General features: G+C 46.0%; 1 protein-coding gene across 1 annotated transcript in view; it reads right to left on the bottom strand.

The window, feature by feature from the left end:
- Bmp6 (bone morphogenetic protein 6) overlaps positions 1-21,010 on the bottom strand; it is a 164,568-nt gene that overhangs the window by 1,558 nt on the left and 142,000 nt on the right. The window contains exons 3-6 of the mRNA XM_027948267.2: positions 16,533-16,681; positions 15,657-15,854; positions 1,063-1,139; positions 93-203 (exon numbers count right to left, since the gene is read on the bottom strand). Of these exons, the coding sequence (XP_027804068.1) occupies positions 93-203; positions 1,063-1,139; positions 15,657-15,854; positions 16,533-16,681 (535 nt within the window). The remainder of the gene's footprint in view (positions 1-92; positions 204-1,062; positions 1,140-15,656; positions 15,855-16,532; positions 16,682-21,010) is intronic.

The following is a 21,010-nucleotide window of genomic DNA, read 5'->3' as shown; positions in this document are numbered from 1 at the left end:
AACGGAAAGGGGGGGCGGGGAAGGGTCCCGTTAGAAATGACCACTGGTCTGGGTTCCATCCCAGTTCCCCAGGGAAGGGTCTGAGAACTCACCAAGGTCTGTACGATGGCGTGGTTGGTGGCGTTCATGTGTGCATTGAGCGGGAAGGAGCATTCTCCGTCACAGTAGTTGGCGGCATAACCCTTGGGTGCGATGATCCAGTCCTTGATTGTAAAGCAAAAGGAAGCAACAGAAGGTGAACACCCCGCAGCACCTGTGCTCTCAGCAACCCCTGGAGGAGGCAGTGCGGGTGCTGCAGGGCTTAGCAGACGGAGGCAGGGAGGCTCAGGTATTAGTCCACGTTCACATTCAGGTGTGAACCTGGTCAGTCTGACTCTGGAGCCCTTGCTCCTTCCACAGGCCCACAGGACCTCAGCTGCTACCCGCCCCTTAAGCCTGGGATTGCATATGCAGCCAGCTTTAGGTACAGATCTCCAATTAATGATAGGGTTGCATCCCCAACAGCCACTGTAAGTTGAAAATAGAAGTTGAAATGCACTCAACACCCCCAACCTGCAGAGCACCCTGGCTGAGCAAGAATGCCACCCTCATATAAAAACCACCTTCTGTCTTTCATCACCTATAACTAAATTGGCTTCCTACAAACTAGTGGTGGTTCTTGGGCGTGGAGCCAAACATTGGTGCTCTTCTGGCTAGTTGGGGTGAATCTATTTATAGCCATTGGAGAAGTTAACTATTAGATAAATTTTTCCAACCCCTTTTCAAAACAGCTAAACTTTGTTTAAATACTAAAATAAATATATACCCTGTAGGGTTTGAAAGGAGGAGGTTGGAGAATATGGGCATTGAAACCGAGGGATCCCAAAGCTTGGGAACCCAGAAAGGTATCAGTGGGCGCTTGGCCCACCAGCAGGCCAGGCCTTCCTCTGTCTCATTCCAGAAGCATGAAAATTTGCGAGGGCTCCTGGGACTTCTACAGAAGGAGTCCTCTCACCCATGAAGCTCCGGGACTATGGTGATGGCTGCTGGACCTTTGCCCTCCCTGTTGTCCAGAGGACTCACCTGCCATCCCAGGTCTTGGAAGCTCACATACAGCTCATGCTTCTTGCAGGCTGTTTTTAACTCACTGCTGTTGTAATCTGTTGGAGGAGATCAGAAGATGCGCCCATTAACTCATTCATTCCTTCACTTGAAAACTGACACAGAGAGCCTGCGACAGGCCAGGCACTGCACCAGGCTTAGAATGGTGTTGCACAAGGCCACTGTAGACACACAGGGTCACTCAATGACTCCCTTGGGTTCCCACTTGTTGGCTTGAATGCTTTCTGGACTGCTCCCTTTGGTCCATTCTGGGGTCAGTCCTGGGCATACTCTTGGCTCAAATGGACACTTTAAGGCAACCTATGTATGTGGTGCACCTGCTGTATGCAGGGCCTCTAGAGAGATGTGACAAGATGCCCACTGGACTTGGAAGGCATCGTATTTTCACTAGCAGTTGACGGCCAGGCAGGATTCCCTGGTTTCAAACATGTACCATCCTGAAGCTGTATGAGTCTTTGATGAGAGCTGCTGGGCCAGGAGGGTATCCTGAAGGAAGTCTTAGGGAGTGGAGCCCAACAAGGAGGCCCAGGAATGGGGGAGGGGACAGGGAGACACGGTGCAGGGGGCACGCTGTCTTGTTTTGTATTCCATTTGCACTGCCAGGATGGAGCTGGGTTGAGCTCCTACACTGCACTAACAGCATGACTCCAAAGCCAGTGCTTCCTGGTGAGAATCTGCCGAAGCTCATGTAGCTGCCCCACGCAATTCAGGAACCTCCAGCCTGGATTGGCCAGCGAGAGGTCTGAGCATCTTAACTCATCTAGGCCCATAGGAGCAGCCCTTCAGTGACATGCCTGCTGCCTGGCACCATAGGAAGTAGGGAGATAAATCCAACATGACTTCCATCCTCTGAGAACTTAGAGAATCAAAGGGACGGCGTGAGACACGTACACCAGTCCTTCAGATATGACTCAGAACATAAAAGTCATGGATAAGGTCAGTGTCAACAGGTAAATACCACTGGGGTTTAGAGAAGGAACTGCTCAGGGTGGAAGGAACAGGAAAAGTGTAGCTCTGTTGGAATGGATTTGAGGATCTGCAAAGGGGAGTCCGAGGAGGAAAAATTGGAGACATGAACGAGCCAGAATAAAACACAATGATTTGGATGATGATGATGATGATGATTTACCAAGGCACAGCTAGAGAATATTTAGAAGTGTAATTCTAAAGGCTCCATCAACCTGGTAGCTGTGTGTGACAGTTCTAGAGAGGGCAGAGATGCAAGGTAAGGGAAAGACACTGGAGAAAGTTTCTTCCTCTGATATGATTTCAGTGGCTACAGAGCCCACGTCATGGACACGCCACCTCTGCCCTTGTCAACCACATGAGCCAATAAATTACCTAACTTTCAAATGCCTGTTTGAACTGGATTCTTACACGCATACTGCCAGAATTCCTGGCCCTGAATCAGGAGAGAGCATGCAGATTTCAAGAGTTGTAAGGAAAAGAAACAGGAGCAACTCAGGCCAGTCACCTATATAGAGAAGAGACTTGGGCCAACACTTTGAGGTGGTTTGTTATTTCTAAATTTATTCAGTCTTCCCACTGCCTTCCACCCTAACTTCAATGCCAAGCACCTAGGAGATGAAAAAGCAAAACCACCCTAGAAGGAAATTTTCACAGTGCAGGGCACCAGGAATTCTCAGTATAAACCCCCACTGTAGGACAAGACAAAGACCTCCTAATAAAAATAACCCCTCATTTTGTTGCATATGGATTTCCAGTTTTCCTAGCATCATTTGTTCAAGAAGCTATCTTTCCTCCAATGTATGTTTTTGGCACCTTTGTCTAATATAAGATAACTATAATTATGTGGGTTAGTCTCTGTGTCCTCTATTCTGTACCATTGGTCTAGCGGCCTGTTTTGGTACCAATACCATGCTGTTTTTATTACTATTTGCTCTGTAGTATAGTGTAAGGTCTAGTATAGTGATGCCACCTGCTTCACTCTTCCTGCTAAGGATTGCTTTAGCTATTCTGGGTCTCTTTTTTTTCCAGATGAATTTCATGATTGCTTTTTCTATTTCAGCAGTATGGAGATTCCTTGGAAAACTGGGAATGGAACTACTACTTGACCCAGCTATCCCATTCCTCGGTGTATACTCAAAGTACTTAAAAACAGCATGCTACAGGGACACAATCACATCAATGTTTATTGCAGCACAATTCACAATAGCTAAACTGTGGAACCAACCTAGATGCCCTTCAGTAGATGAATGGATAAAGAAAATGTGGCATATATACACAATGGAATATTACTGAGCAATAAAAGAGAATAAAATCATGGCATTTGCAGATAAATGGATGGAGTTGGAGAACATAATGCTAAGTGAAGTTAGCCAATCCCCAAAACCAAATGCCGAATGTTTTCTCTGATATAAGGAGGCTGATTCATAGTGGGATTGGGAGGGGGAGCATGAGATGATTAGATGAACTCTAGATAGGGCAGAGAGGTGGGAGGGGAAGGGAGGGGACATGGGCATAAAAACGATGGTGGAATGAGATGGACATCACTACCCTAAGTACATGTATGACGACACGAATGGTGGGGGATATATTTTGTATACAACCCGAGATATGAAAAATTGTACTTTATATGTATAATATGCAGAGCAACGCATTCTGCTGTCATATGTAACAAATTAGAATAAAGAAAATAAAGAAAAAATAAAAATAACCCCTCAACAAAAAGAGAATCAGCACACACACACAAAACACACAAAAAATAGACCTAAGAGAAGGAAGTTGGAGTGTAAGGGACAGGAGACACAGGGACTGCAGGAGTCTGCCTCTGGACAAAGTTAAAAAGAAAGAAGATCTAAAATAACAGAGGGGACAATCAAAGGGGTAGAAAAAGAACAAGGCAGGTATGCAAAAAGAAAAGGCAGATGTGAAAAAGGAGCAAATAGGACTTCCTAAAAACCATAACCACTGAAAATAAAAATTAAATGAATTCAACATCAAATTAAGTATAACTGGAGAGAGAATGAAGGAACTGGTCAACGCATTTGATATTCAAATTCAGCACAGAGTCAACTGGCAGAAAACGTGACTATCTGTAAAGAGATGATAAGAAAGGATGAAAAGTCCAACATATTTTTAACAGGAATTTCTGGAAAAAATAACAAGGTAGAAGTAGTATTTGACACCATAATGGCTGGGGATTTTCTAGAACTGAAGAAAGGACAACATCTTCGAATGAAAAGGCACAGTGCATTCTGGGAAGAACAAATAAATTCCCGTTCAGCCACGTTTGGTGAAGTTGTTATCAAACACAGAGAAGGTCTGAAAAGTAACCCAGAGATCAAAAGAAAATTACCTACAGAGGAATAGAGAGTGACAGCAACACGTATAAAAACACACGTTTAAAATAATACCATAAAAATTTTGCCATCAATAGAATTTCATGTTCAGCTATGGGTGGTCATGGTGGGCATTGCTTATTTTCATCGCCCAGTTTTCAGGAACACTTCTCATTTGGAGGAATTCCTATGTAGGTGGGAATCAGAGCACCCTTTTTCATCACAGATAGCTCTCCTCCTTGTCCCCCAGCAGATGGAACACAGGCTCATGACTGCATCAAAGCCAACCAAATGCCTCTGCCCTGGAGTATATAACTTGAGGAAGTGATTTGAAGGCGAAATCCTGAATGGGTGGCATGGCAGCCAGGGTCCATGGTGATGGCCTCAGTGCTGGTATCCAACGCATGTTGTCCCTGTAACTCTACCTGAGATGGACTTTGATTTCCAGTTGGTCTTTCCAGCTCTTTTGTTGACTGGGTGAATTCCCAGGTATCTGTAAGTTGGAGTCAATGACTATTACATGCAATCAAGAGCATGTTTAATTTTGGGTCAACTTGACTGGGTTAGGGGATGCAATTGTCTGTGAGGATGTTTCTGGAAAAAAATTAGCATCTGAATGTACGGACTGAGTAAAGAAGACCCACCCTCACCAATGGGGGTGAGCATCAGCCAATCCACCAAGGGCCCAAACGGAAGGAAAAAGTTGGAGGAAAGACAGATTCTCTTCCCTTTTGAGATGAGTCACCTGTATTCTGCTTGAAGACATCAGAGATCCTGGTTCTCAGGCCTTTTGACTCCAGGACTTATACCTACGGCCCTGTTTCATTGGTGTGTATTTGGCCTTGGACTGGGTCTCACCATCAGCTGACCTGATTCTTAGGCCTGTGGACTTAGAATGAATGACCCCATAGTTTTCCTGATTTTCTAGCTTGCAGACCACAGGTAGTAGGATTTCTTGGCTTCCATAATTACATGAACCTAATTCTACAATAATCCATCCATCCATCCATCCATCCATCCATCCATCCATCCACCATCTCGGTCCATTTCTCTGGGAACTCTAGCACAAGCCCCAACTAGCTAAGTTATTATTTAGTAAGTAGAGGAGGAGCACAGGTCAAGAGTGGGCTCACCATCTCATACAGGTTGACCACTTGGCTTTGTGTTAAGGCATCTTCTACGCAGAGTCCTGAAGGAACCCCGGGAGCGAGGTGAGCATGGTCCATACAGTGGGAATGCGAGGTAAAGGCCCTGGGCAAGAAGCGTGCTTGGCACATCCCAGGAAGGGTCTGGTAGAGGCTGCCTAAGTGTGCACTGAAAATCCACCTCCTCTATGCACCTCCTGGGCAAAGAGCCAGGTGACATTTCCCACTGCAGTTAGGGGTGGCCAGGTGCCTGGATTCTGCCCCCAAACACGGGGGAGAAGGGAAGCATGCCTCTTCCAGGCCTGCCCCTGAGAAGCCCCTCCAGCCCTCCACCCTCTCACTCCCTCTCTTCCCTGCTTGGTGCAGGGGCCAATCTGCTGAGAACTTAGAGGTCCTGGTTCCCTTCTACTTTTGAAGGTGTCCTGGATTAGATAATAAATTATATGATCCCCTATTTACAGTCTCATCTGGAATATCCTTGTCCAAACTCATTGTGTTCCCCTAAGATGAGCTTCTCCCAAAATACTCTCTATTCTGGGGACCAAAATCTCCCCTGAAGTCAACCTTACAACTATGAGCCACATATAAAGCAGGGATTTCTATAAAGACTTTCCATCTGAGATCAGGCAGACATGGGCAGTGTCAAAACATAAAGAATATGTTTGTCCCCAGTGGCTGGCACAGAGCTTTGAAAATTTGTGGCATTTCCTGAGCCATAGAAGGGACATTTTTATGCCAGTGAAGCCCCTAGACACGTGCCCATGGTCGGTCCCTAGGTAGCTTCAGGACAGGGGCAATGATTAGAGGGTTAGGATTAGAACTTGGGCCACCCTTGCCTCTGACGAGAAGACAGGAAGGGACTGGAGATTGGATCCAATCATGTGGCCAATGACTTAATCAGTTGCACCCAGTGATGAAACCCCAATGCAATGGTTTGGATATAGTTTGTGCTCCCAAGTTTCATGGGCTGAAACTTGGTCCCCAACTTAACAGTACTGAGAGATGGGGCCTGTTAGGAGGTCATTAAGTGATTAATGTCCCTCTTGCAGGAGAGGACTAGGGCTCTCAGGACTGGATTATTTACCCTGTGAATGAGTTACTCTGAAGCAAGTCCACCCCAGCTGTTTGGTCCCTGCTCTATGCAGCACTTGCTATTTTTGGATGTGTTTCCACCACATAAAGACATCCACCATGTTATGCCACAGCGTGAAGCCCTCATTAGATGTGGCCAACTGTACTTGGACTTTTGGACCTCCAAAATGGTAAGCTAAAATAACCCTATTTTTTCTTGTGAAGTATCCAGTCCACCCATGGATGGATGGATGATATTTTGTTATAGCAACATGAAATGGACTAAGACACCTTATATGAAGATCTGGACAGCAAGGCTCGGTGGTGTTTCCAGGTTGGTGAACATTTTGATGTTCGGAGAGAGTGGTGTTCATGGAGAGTGTGGAAGTTCTGAGTCCTCATCCCCACCACCTGGTTGATAAGGTCTGTTCACTTGGCTGTTTCTAATGAACAGTTTTATGATAACACTGTAATCCCAAGTACAGAGCTTTTCTGAGCTCTATACATTGTTCTAGCAAATTCTGAAACATGAAAGAAGGGGGTCATGGAAACCCCCTAATTTGTAGGAAAGTCAGACATAAGTGTGGGTGGCCTGAGGACCCCTCCCGTGGACAGCCTGCTGGGGACCTTGCTCTTTAACCTGTGGGTCTACACCAACTCCAGGTAGCCTGTGTCAGAATCGGACTGAGCTGTAAGGACACCCAGGTGATGGTGGAGAATCCTCCTCAGGACACAGACGAGGACAGACTCTTTGTGTCTGGATCTCTAGCGACTCTCTGGTGGATGGAGCCAAGATGACAGAGTCGAAGGACTTTGCTTCCAATTTCCCTGCAGATCTGGCTGTGTGCACCTGCTGCCGAGCTGACACCCCCAAGGAGGTGAGTGTTCTCAGGGAGCACAGCTCTTTCTGTTAGAACTGTCCTGGGCATTTTTGTTATGAAGCAAGGACTGGGTCAGAGAGAGGAAAGAGAGGAATTCAACTCTCCCTTTTTCTTCCTACAGATACTCTCAGGCTATGCTTAAGTTCCTTATAACTCCATGGTAAGATCTGGCCAAGAATGTAAATATCCATCAAGGCTGATGATCCTCGGAAGACTTGCTCCAGGGGTCAGGGGTGGGTACCCCGGGCTGTCACACAGGGCCACATTGGGTTTGGTTTTGTTTTTATAGTTTCAGAGATGGCCAATAAACCTCCCCCTCACCTCCACCTCCCTTGATATTTGCTTAGATGGGGAGTCTATGTGCACACAAAATTTAATAAGCACACATCCCCTTCAGGGGGAGAAAGGAAGTTAACAGAGCTCTGTCCCAGTGGGTGCGCCACTTGAGGGCCGGGCAGAGCGGAAGCTGGAGAACTGGAGAGAAGCAAAAAACCAAAAAATAACTGAAAACTCAGAGCAACACCAGCCCCAGCACCAGTGACACAATCCCGAGGGCAGTGGTTCTCGGGTCTGACTTGTGGATGGTCTGGGGCCAAATGGTTGGGATCTCCAGAGTGTCATTCTAAACTACCGTCCAGAGCCCCAAGTCGCAGCCACCAAGTCAGGCCGCCGGCTGTCCAGGGGGGTCTGTGGACATCAGAATGGGAGCTGCGGCCTTTGAGACGCTCACTTGCAAGTGACACCACTACCTCACTCAGATCCAAAGTCTGTCCTTGGACCCTAGGGCTCCCCAGGCATCCCTGGGACACAGCTGCATAAAGTCCCCATGTTGATCTTAAAACAGACTTTCACGGGATCTGGCTTCTTCCATGTTGAACGCAGAAAGAGAAATCTGGCCCTCTGATCATTTCACACAATTGTCTTACAAGAGTGGAGGGCAGGGTGGGTGTCCAGCAGCCCAGTTGGAATTCTGGACAGATTTAGGAGCAAACAAATGGAGTGCCTGAGCCCATATGACAGTGGGGGATGCCCCAGTCACAGCAAACAGAAGATGGCAAAGAAAGACCCTGTCTCCCAGTATGTGTGTGCCGGGGGCGGGCTCCTGCCCCGCAGGGCACAGCTGGCAAGAGCAGCGTCTCCCTACAGAATCCACACCCCCGAGGGCAGCCACGTAACTGCACATTGTCTGTACCCCGGATTCATGAGGACTGTGTCCCGCAGCCCTAGGGGGCTGTCTGGGTGAAATTCCTCCAGCCTCCTTTGTATCTGATCCTCCTGAAGATCCCCACACACAGTGACGAGCAAAGGAGCCGCGTGATGGAGAGCTCAGACTGTTGGTTTATCTCCAAAGCCAGATCCTTAGCTGCAGTGAAAGGCTCTCGATGCTGTCTTTCCTGTCACCCAAGGACAGGAAGTCCTCAGGGGCATGAGCCCTGTATAAGCAGAGAAGGGCACAGCAACCACCCTGACTCTTAAAGCAGGCGACAGGTAGGGAAGCTACACTGCGTGCCCCAGGGCCACCAGGCCTGCTGCGTCACGGGGTTGGGGGGAGCTCCAGGAAAGCAGACACACTGAGTCCCAGCAGCCAAAGGCCCAGTCCAGGTCCCAGGCCCCTGGGCAGCCCACCTGCTGTTCTTTCAAAGCAGAGGGGCTATGTGGTCCACCATGGGCTGACCCTTCAGATTCTACCAGCTCAGCAGGTCACACATAGCCAGCAAAACCACCCGCTGTAACGAGATCTCGGGACAAAGTGACATGTTCCACGCTGCCTTTCTCAGCTTTTCTGAGCTCAGACAAGAAATTCTCCCCAAAGGAAGCTTGTTTTTTAAAAGGAACAATTGACTGCTTTTATTTCTCTCCTCTCCTAGAATAACAAGGGCGAGGACAAAATAGTGGCTGTGAAACTGGCACCTCTGTCTCCACTGGTCTGGCTGCTCTTTCCACATCTCTGGGCCTTATCAGCCCCATCTGAACCGAAACAAGTCTCTGGCTCCCACTGACCTTGCAGAATCAATGCGGCCATTGAGGAACACGCAGGAGGTGCCAGCTCCTTGTGTCACCCACACTAGGGGAGGCCAGGGGATCACATGGGGGGTTTGATTTCTGGTGTCAATAATCTCATAAAAGGTTGTGGGCACAGCTTGATTTTTAGAGTCTAGATTTTGTTTTATGACATGGAAGGTTAGCACTGGAGGCAACAGGATTTCAGAGGCTCTGATTAGTCATAGTGGGACTCTGGTGTCTCCTGAACTTCTGTTGTGATCATAAAATTCTATGGAACTAATCCCCTTAAGGAAGGCCAAAGGCTTCTTATGAAGAGCAGGAGCCCTAACCCCTGTATGTTCTAAGCACCTTCTGTTTGCTGTCACTTCCTAGATGAGTTATTACCTAGCCCCCGGATTCTCTCAGGTGCTGGTCATAGTTGGTGAATTATTTAGGCATCTTACAACAGCCATTTATGTCTCTTTAAGGCTAAGTCTCCCTTTTCCAGGGTTTAGAACCAGAAGAGTTTCAGATTTGGGAGTCTTCCAAGTTTGGGAACATTTGTATAGTCTTTATCAAGTTGTGTATCCCTAATCCAAAAATCCAGTCTGAAACTTTCTGAGTGCTGGCATGATGCTCAAAAAGTTTTGGATTTGGGGGCTGGGGTTGTGGCTCAACGGTAGAGCACTCGCCTAGCATGTGCGAGGCCCTGGGTTCAATCCTCAGCACCACATAAAAATAAATAAATAAAATAAAGATTTTTTTTTTTAAGTTTTGGATTTTGGAGCAATTTTGGATTTTGGATTTTCAGGTTAAGGATGCTCCTTCAACATTGTTGGTCATTTTCATAATTTCAAAGGATACACCTAGGAAGGAATTACAAAGGAACTTTCTAGTCTGTTTTACTCCTTGATAATCATTATTCTAAAGAGGCTTAATGGTGAAGGAGAGTTTAGTATAATAAACGTGGAGTTTGAAATTATTTTGTCTTTTGAATTGCCAACTCCACATCTGTCCTTTACATCCGTGGAGAACTAACGTTGATTTCATTTAGAACGATATGAACAAGACTCTATTTCTTAACCAGGACTCTGGGAGGCCAAGCTTCAGGCTCAAAATTTTTAATTTAAGATCAAAATGACAAAGTAAAATTTCCAACTCCTCTGAAGAACTAAAGGGTATAATTTGCAGTCCCAAACCATGTCTATTCTTCCCAAGCCCTGGATGTCCATGGTGGGCTAACCCACTCAGCTTTGGCACCCTTAACCCATGGGAGCCAATGACCAAGTACTAGGGACACTCTAAGACTGAGTTCCTCTCTGTGGACTACAGGTCCTTGAAATCTATAGCAAAAGATTGCATAGTCATAATCAAGTTCATGAAGAGTTCTTCAAGAGATGACTTCCGGCTCTTTCTCACATTGGAAGCATACTGAACAGTCCCAACTGGGAATATTAAGGAATAGGAGATGAACTATCAATTAGAAGGTCAACGGCATTCCCAACTGTACCAAAGCCACATTTCTCCCTGGAAACCTTAAAGATACAAGTTTCAGTGGGTAGGAAAGAAATAGGAGAACTTAAGATGCTAAGAAAGAAATGTCCCCACATAGCATCAGAGCAATGACAGACAAGCCAAAGGACACATAGGATTTATTTATTTTGTACCAGGACTTGAACTTGAGGGTGCTTAAACACCAAGCCACATTCCCAGCACAATCCCCTCCCCTTTCTTTTGAGACAAGTTCTTGCTAAGTTGCTCAGGGCTTCACTAAGTTGCTGAGGCTGGCCTTGAACTTGTGATCCTCCTGCCTCAGCCTCGTGAGCTGCTGGGATTATAGGCGTGCACCACTGTGCCTAGCCACATAGAGCCTTTATGGGCTGCTGGTTCAGACAGTTGGCAGAGTTGGGCAGTAACAATATAAACATCAAGAACAAAAGAGATGATTCCAGTTTAACACACTGTTAAAAAAAAAAAAAAAAGTGACAGATAACATCTTCAACTACCATCTGACCAGACAATGACATATTCCAAGTCACAGTGTCAGCAGCCACTTGATTGACATGGCAGAAAACCTCAGCCTCACAAGCTGATTTGAAAAAGCATTAACTACCTCCTCCTTCTCAGAGAAGCCTTGGAAAGATCCTGAAAAGTAGCTTAGATATGAACCTAGAACCACCAAACAGAATCATCCTTCAAGGCCATTTGTCATGGTCCTCGGGATGGATTGGCCGAGTAGTATCACGCAGTCACCCAGGAGACAAAATGCTGAACCCTGAGAGAGACCATGGAAGAGGGAGAACAGCAGCAAGTAGAGTGAGAACCAAGCCCAGAGTTCAAGAACCCAAAGGTGGGGTGTCACAGCCCAGAAGGCTGCTAAGGACTGGAGGCTGGGAAAGAATTGCCAGGGTCCTTGGCGTCTCCACTGGGCGGAAAGGGGCAGCTGGGTCCGGCACTAGAAATGCATAAGGACAGTAAATGGTACTGTCCAGAAGCTCTCCAGGCCCTCTGGAGGAGCGCAACTGGGCCAGCATCCATCAGTCATGGGGAGCAGACGGCTGCAGGAGGCAAGGACACATGAAAACCACACAGGGAGACGTCCCTAACTCCCTGTCCAGTGCATGCGCCTGCAAAGCCCAGCTTGAAAGCCAGGAACAAATGTTAGAGTAGTTTGATGGGTGGCGGGAGGCAGCAGATGGGCTCTTGGCTACTCCCTTGTTGCAGACCCATCTGGCCACCCCAAGCCTACACAACTCGCTTCCTAAAATAGCCACTGATCTCCTTGCCATGTTTCACCCTGAGGACAGGCAATTTGAGGAACGATGTTCACTTCTTTATCCAGACATGAGACAATCCCTGGTGGGCTTCTGCAAGTGGTTGCTTTGGTGGAGAAGTACCAATTCTCTGAGAGCACACTGTGGAAGAAGGGGGGCAGCAGAGGCCAAGGAATCTCCTCTTTCAACCTTCCAGAAGATTTACAAGGAGAAAGCCTATGGGAGTCAGCAACTTTTCCATCTCAGCAACTTGGTTTACAAAGGTTCAGCAACCCCTGCCCCCCTCCTTACCCCTGGGGAGCCTGGAGGGAGAGCGCAAGATCAGACGCCCATTTCCCCACGTGCAAGGCCACCTTTCTGGAAAACCCTTCTTGCAGTGCAATCTCTTCCTCTGCACGTCCACTTCAATAATAGAATAAAGAGCCGAACATATAAAATTGCACTTCAGGGGACCAAACGCGAGCGGTTCCTTGGATCACTCAAGAGGGTCTTAGGAGAGAGGAGGTTTTATTGCAGCAATGTTTTCTCGGGGCTTTTACACATGTGACTAAAGGACCCGACCAGCATACCCGTCCGTAGAGGAGGAAAAGTTTACTTGAGGGCTCACGGTTTGGGAGGTCTTAATCCATAGAAGGCCAGCTCCATTCCTCAGGGCTGGAGATGAGGCCGGACATCATGGTGAAAGAATGGCAGAGGGATGTGGCTCACATGGCAATCAGGAAGCAGACAGAGAGGCTCCAATCACCAGGTACAAATGTATACCTCAAAGCCACGCCCCAATCCCCACCTCCTCCAGCCACAGCCCACCACTTCAGTTACCACTCAGTCAATCCCAATCAGGGGACTAGTTAAAACTCTCACAATCCAATCATTTCTCCTCTGAACCTTCTTGCATTGTCTTACACGTGAGCTTTGGGGGGGACACCTCACATCCAAACCACACCAGTGAGGTCTAAACTGTCTTGCCCTGGACTTCTGAAAGTAGCAGAGCAAATTTGGAAGGACTGGGTTGGGGGGGTTGGGAGTGAGGAGACCAAGGGAAAAAAACTGAGACACTTGCAACTTATTATAAATTAGATCAACTTTAATATCCATGTTTAATTTCAATGCATCAAATCGGGGGGAAAAAACATTGAAAGGGACTTGAAAAATAATAATTGGGTGACATTGCTAAAACCCAATCAGGGACAACATGTTTTCTTAATTTAAAAAAATTGGTGTGTGTATTAGGGGGTTGCATTGAATCAATCAAATGAAATTTTCATTTTAAAGAGTAATCAGCATTTCAAAAGATGCCTCCATGTCTGAGGTCCCGGGTACCAAAGTGACCACAGTTCATGAATGACTTGAAGCCTGCCATGGCAGACTCCGTCACCATGCCCCGAAGCAAAAGGGACTATTAACTCCATCCAGCAGGCCGCCTCTGAAGTGCACAGAGGAAAGTGGGAAGCCAGCAGTTCTTTTTCTTCTTTTTGCAAAACCCCAACCCTGACTGTTTCCAGTGGTAAACACAGGAACACCCATGCTGTGAGATGCTTCCAAGAAACACCAGGATGACAAGAAACAAAATGTCACACCACCCTGGGTGGTGGATCTTCAAGTTCCACATCCAAGCAACTGGGAAAAGAGCCGGCTTATTAGGTCACAGCCTAAAATTTAGGGGACACTTCTTTCCGAAGAAAAATTGGGTACTTTAGGAAAGTGCATTAACTCTTTCTGGGCACTTAAAGTGACATTTGTAAACAGCCACCTGGAAAATATATATCTATCTTCCAGCAGTATTTTGCTTCCTTTCCAGAGATCCCAGCATATGCTCAAAGTACCTATTTCCTTCAAACAGATATAGCTAATCTTTGAGTGCTAGGACAAACCAGACCTAACATGTTTCATTTAATCCTAACAAATCTACAAGGTATTCTTCATTTCCATTTCACAGATGAGCAAACTGAAGCACAGGCAGGTAGGTTAGTCCCAAGTCACAGGGTAGCAATGAGGGAAGTTCAGTTCTCTGGTTGCAAATCCAAATCCCTCTGCAAATTTTCAACTTCATGCTTGATTCCGGGGCTATTTAAACTTTCAAAGAAAACCCAGTGCTTACAAAACCTGGCTCTCGAGCAAGAAGTGTCTGGGTTGGGATTTGACACTACTTAAAGCCAGGTGACTGGCCATCGGGAGGGAAGTTCTGCTCCCCCTTTCCTCCGAGTCTCCACAAGTGGAGTTCCATGGCACACCAAACGGGGCAAAGCCTCAGAAGCAACATTTCTTAAGGACCACAGAACTGACACCCAGGCAGTGGGGCTGTTCCCTCTCTTGCCCTTTGGACTTCACGTGTTCTGTGCAGAACGAGGTTGACTATACCCTAGCTCCAGCAGGAGGGGCACATGACTTTTTGCAAAAACTACCACAAGAGAGGGACTCGGTGTCTGAGACGGAGGTTGCTAAGGGGGATAAAATCCAGGAAGTGTGTGTCACCTTCCTGGCCAATGTATATAGTGTTTCTGAAAATGTCACCAGCAAAGGAAAATAGAAAACAAGATAGACTGATTGAGAGATTGATTGATTGCTAAGATCATTAGAGCCCCATAGAACCAGCCATGCCTTAAACTAGATCCCCTGCACTCCCGGGTGGAGGGAGCTAATAAAATCTACTGTAAGAAGGCTCTCGAAGCAGACTTCCCATCACGTCCAGCCAAGAGCAAGTCCATAGGACACAAGTGAACAACAACAAAAGAAGTTTCTTTGTAAAAGCTGAGCATCCCTAATCTGAAAAGCTCCCAAACTTGAAACCTTTTGAGCACCAACATGACGACACAAGTGGAAAATTCCACCTCTGACCTCTTGTGACAAGTTGCAGTCAAAACATGCACGATCCTAAAAAAATATTGTATGAAATTACCTTCAGGCTACTTGATAAAGTATACATGAAACAAAACTGAATTCTGTATGTAGACTTGGGTCCCCCCCACTTGGATATCTCATTATGTATGCACAAATATTCCAAAATTTGAAAAAAAAAAAATCTGAACCACTTCTGGTCCCAAGCATTTTGGATAAGGGATACTCAACCTGTCCCTTGCAGCTCCCAGGTGTGATGCAACTTGAAATAAAAATGGAGATGCTTCCATGACTTTGATGAGAATCAAAAATAGGGCTGGAGAAGTCTAACCAAACCACAAGAGGCTTTCCTGGATAATCAGGCACCATGCCTGTACCCGAGTCTCTGGGTAACAAGTGATCTGCTCTGAGTGCCCGGAACCCACTTAGATATTTAAATTTACCCTCATCCATGGGTCACCCACAGGTCACTCTATCTTCCAAGTAGAAGTTGTTCAACATCTGAGCAGGTGTCACGGCCACTGTTGTCATGAAGGCCAAAGCCCATCCCCCGGTCACACCTACCTGAAGCGCTGGAGACCCGGGACACGTCCTGGGACTGGGTGGAACGATTCCGACTCTGCTGTCGGCGCCGCCCAGAGGCTGACCTGATGGTGCGCACGTGGACCTCGCTCACTTTGAAGAAGGCCACCATGAAGGGCTGCTTGTCATAAGGGCCATCCCTGCCCACCAGGCCGGCAGCACGGGGGTTGATGTGGAGACCTTTAATGCAAACCAAAGCATGCCACTCTTCATGTCCTGGAACCTTAGCCTTGCAGCTACATAACCAAGGGACCCTTCCTGGTCTCCTGCATGCTAAGAATAAAGAATGTGCATTCTCCAACCTCAGAGGGCTCACTGTGGCTGGGCAGAATCAAAATGCTCCTTCAAAAAAGATGACAATCAAACACAGAGTGGAGTGGATGCCCAGCTCTCCTGTTTCTGCTCGTCATTCAAGGAGCTCACTCTTTCTTTCTGATCTTATTTCTTTTCCAATTAGTGAGGCTACTACACAGGCTGGATCAGCAGCAGGGAACCTAATCTTTGCTGCAGCAGGAGGAGAGGGTACCCACAGGGTCCCCCAAGCCCACTCAACAGCTAGCATTTCAATGGCAGGTCCTGCCTTTCTATGTCTCAATGTCCCCCCATGTGCCTCTCCCTGTGAAAGCTGATCCCATCCTGTATCTTGAACCCTGGGGAACATGGCCTAAGCCCATCTCCAAGTCCTTACTACATGGCAGGGGAAGCTTTGGGTATTTCATAGCAGCCAGGAGGGAACAAGTTAATGAGGATGCTGGAGCCCAGAACTGGACTAGAAACCAGGGTTCCACCATATCTGCTGGACAAGAGAGGAATGAAGACCGTGGGCCAGATTTGGGGAGTAGGACAATCACAGCTCACCATCTCGAGTCACCACGCTCAGCTGAAGCCCCATATTATGCTGAGGTGTCACCAGCCACAGATTGCTGGTGGCTGTGATGTCAAATTCCAGCCAGCCTTCTTCGGAGGCCCACACGACACGGGTGTCCAGCAAAAATAGGTCAGAGTCTCTGAAAGAAAGACAAAATGGCACCGTGACTCAAGAGCTGTCCTGTGTAGCTCACTCTGTCCTGTCATAGTGTTGGAATAATAAAAAAAAAAAGTGTCAAAGTCATTGGTATGACATCATGTAGGATATGGCCATGGAACAATTATGAGAAGCATGAACATGGGATAAGGCTCTGCGGGGACATCAGGAGTCATCTGAACAGAGGAGGCCACTCAACTTCACCAACTTCCGACTGCTGTCATGTCAAAATTTTTCTAGAATTATGTAAATTATAAATTGATATCATTTCATTTGTTTCAATATTCATTTAGTCTATTATTGCATTGTTTCATCTATTGATGTAGCTATTTATTAGTTAATAGCTTCCTTTATGTCGAATATACTCTACAGAGAGAAAGTAGGTAGCAGGGAGCAACTGGATTAAGATGAGGTTAAAATCAGGATCCATGTGAGCATTTACAAAGTTGTGACTTGCTTATATACATTTTTTAAAATTATGATCTGAAAATCATCATGTGATTGCTATTGCCTGTAAAATCCCCTTTCTGGGTGGTCATCTGTCCTTCTCTTTTAGTTAAGCCCCTATAATGTTGCAGGGTGAGCACTCAGTCTTTCTGCAGATGGACAGTGTGACTTGGGTATATGTTCAGTGACATTTAAACTCATGCTAGCACAACTCACAGCTGGGTTTCTTTGAGTCCTTTCCTTCCAATGGGTGCCAAAGGGAATTTTAATCTTTATTATTATTATTTTTGTTTTTTAAAGGAGACAGTTGCCCGAGCTGGCCCTGAACTCCTGGCTTAAGTGATCCTCCCATCTCAGTCTTCTGATAGCCCAGACTACAGATGTGCACCTCCATGAAGAATAGTGTTATATTTTTCAGTTTTCAACTAACATAACTCCAGGGGCTTTATGAAGATGATGTGCAGTTTCTTTCTTCCCCCTATTTGTCCTGGGAGGTCAGATTTGGGAGCAGTCATCTTTTGAGTGTTTCAGGGAAAACCTCAATTTGAGTTCACCTCCCGGGGTCTCTGGAATGAAGTGACCTGGGACTCCCACCACAGGGAGGGATATTTGGTCCATGGAATGATTCAAATCTTCTGGTGCTTGAAACAGTTTACTGAAATATCTTACTATAATTGAGAACAGGTTGAAACATCCCTAACCTCAAAATTACAAACTCCAAGATGCTCCAATATCTGAGACTTTTCGATCCATTACATGCGCCACATTTGGAAAATTCCACACCTGACCCCAGGTGCCATCAAAACACAGGTGCATCAAAAATTCTGTATAAAATTTAGGCATTGTTGTATTGTTGAAGGCCTGCAAATACCTTCAGGCTATGAGTATAAGGTTTTTATGAAATAAAAATACATTTTGTGTTTCAACTTGGGAACCATCCCCAAGAAATCTCATTGCGTAGGTGAAAGTATCCCTAAATCCAAAATACTGGCCCCAAGCATTTTGGATGAGAGATGCTCACCCTATGCAAAGATGGGCATCACAGTACTAACAGTGTACATTTAAATAAGTACAAAGTACTTTCGTTTACTTGTTTTTAATCAGTCCTCCTAAGAATCCTAAAAGCTAGATAGAGCAGTATCATTATCTGATTTTACAGCTGGGGAAATCAAGACTCTGGAGTCTCAGTTACAATCATGTGACCAGGTCACACACTAACAGTGAGAGAACCCGGTACAAGAATAAGGCGAGAGACTTAGTTTTGACTGAAAAAATTTTCCATAATGACACACTGCCTTTTGAGATTACCAAAGACAACCCCGTGACAAAGGAATGAAATTCGTTTCTAGTTTAGCAAACATTTTTGGTAAAAATCTTAGATTTCTAAAATGGGAAACAGACCGTCTTTCCTGCTTCCCTGGCTGCTTAGAGTTAGAAGGAAACTCTATTGTCATCTTTCCCAAGTATAAACAGTAGGTACAGCTACAGGGAGTTTACTCAGCTGCTTAGCAGCATTGGTGGGGGTCACCCTCAGGCCTGTCCTCTTTAAAGCTGTCTCTGACATGGATGAGTCACACCCCCTGTGGACAAATTACCCCCCATGACTGGGGCAACAACTGTGAGCAGAAGATGTGGGGTATTCATGGAAAACAGCAAGAGGGGATCGCAAGTCCAAAGCTTTGAAGTTCAGATGTAGAGGCACATAAATTCCATTCTGGAAGGTCATTGAAGACCCGCATCCAGAAATAACACAGACATACGAACAGCACTGTGGGAAAAGTAGCCCCAGTCCCAAAGGAAGCACAGGACAGATTCATGTCAGAGGGGCAGAATTTGGCCAGTACTCTCAGGAATCAAGACCCAGAGAGACTTTTCTGATGTAAGGTGCCCCTGAGAGCCAGGAATATGCCTGCAAGGAGCTCCTGCTGAGGATCAGTTTTTATTTACAGAGCTTCAAACATGCAACGGCTTCCTCATTTTTAAGGAATTGTAATAAGGATGCAGAGAAATGCAATCCAAATGATGAGGGTGGCCCCGCTAATAAGGAGTGGAATGAACTTTTATTTTTAAAGAGTGGGGTTTAGGATAAAGGAAATGGGAGCCTATTATAGGAGAAAGTAAGGGATGAAAATGAAATCACCATCCAAAAAGGAGAAAAGCAGAGAAAAGAGAAGAGGGCATAGATGTAAGAGGGAGAACGTGAATCAAAAGTGAAACTTGGGGCAGAATTGAGAAAGATTAATGATGACATGGAAAAAATTAAATCTACAAGGTTTATGGTGACCAGTGGACACGGGGAGCCGAGTTTCCTTCCCAACTCTGCTACGGAGTCATGGTGGGGCCCCCAGGAAATCATGTTGTATCCATGGCACACTTTTCTGACTGTACCCTGAGATCATGCCAGAGTTCTCATTGCTTAAGAGACCTGTTAAATGCATGCAGTCGAACAGCTGGGCCTTGAAAGATTTAAACTCTCTGGTTCAATGGCAGCAAGGTGGTCTGAATTCAGATGTCTCAACCCAGGATGCTCAGTTCTTTGGGGAGGAAGTGGTGCATGAAGTAAGTGGGACAGAGGAACAACAAAGATTTACAGAGTGCTCTCAATCCATGGGGCACAGTGCCAATGGTGTTCTTTACTCCTCAGGACAAGTAGAGAGGGTCTCAAGGTTACACAGGTGTGCAAACTTGAAATAAGCAACAGAGATACCGACTCTCGGAGCTAAGGGTTTATTTGGGAATCGTAGGGGACTGCAATCTGAGACATGCACACTGTGGTAGACCCAGGGTGCATCCAAAGAAGATGGGAAGAGAGGAAGGATTTAAAAGAAATGGAGTAGTTCATTTAAGCTGTTTTGAACCAAAGACCATTGGTTATGGGGACTTTATTTCTGGAGCTGGTGTTAGCTCATGGGCAGAGGCAGCCGTTGTCAGGCAAGTATCCTTGTGCAAGAGGTTTTTCTGGAATACTGCAGTTTACAGGGATTCCTTGTGATACTTCTTGCCATAGGAATATGTGCATTCGGGCTCCTTCTTCCTGGCTTCCTGGCTCTACTATGTCAGGGTTTTACCTAAGTGATCCCATTTTGTTGTGGACAACTTTCATGGGTGTTAAGTGAAGCAATCAGAAATTAATCAGAGCCCAGCTCTTAGCCATCACCTACATAAATGATAGAGTTAAGAGGTCTATAGAGTACAGGTTGACAATATGGAGCAAGGGCTCAGATAAAGTAAGAGATCAAAACCCACTGCGTACAAATGCCAAAGTCAGGTGGACACAGAAATTACATTAAGATCCTCAGGGCAGGTGAAGGGTTAGAAATCACACTAGCTGTGGGAGTCCCTGGGTTCTATCCCAGCACTGCGAAAAAGGAGAAAAAATAATCAGACTGCAAAGATGATGCATCTGATTGTTCTAAATCACACTTTGGAAGAGGTGAGATGAGATGTTCTCATCTAAGATATATTTCACTAAAATCCCAGTCTGGACAAATCACCACTACAACTGGATTATTAAGTTAGTATACCATAAAAAAATAATTGAACAAAAGATATATATAATTATTTATTTATTTTTGGTACTAGGGATTGAACCCAGGGGCACTCTACCACTGAGCTACATCCCCAGAACTTTTTATATTTTATTTTGTGACAGGATTACCGAAAGTCTGGCTAAATTGCTGAGGCTGACCTCAAACCTGTGATCCTCCTACCTTAGCCTCCTACACTGCTGGGATTACAGGAGAGTACCCTCAGCCTGGCAAAAGAGATACAATGTGGAATGAATTTGTTGATTATTTTGCTCTCAGCTAACTCAAGACCCCATGTCACATGATGAACAAGGTATCTATCTCCAAATGCAGGGCAG

The sequence above is a fragment of the Marmota flaviventris genome, chromosome 6, assembly GCF_047511675.1.
Source record: "Marmota flaviventris isolate mMarFla1 chromosome 6, mMarFla1.hap1, whole genome shotgun sequence".
NCBI lineage: Eukaryota > Metazoa > Chordata > Mammalia > Rodentia > Sciuridae > Marmota > Marmota flaviventris.
This window is presented reverse-complemented; position numbering and strand designations above follow the sequence as displayed.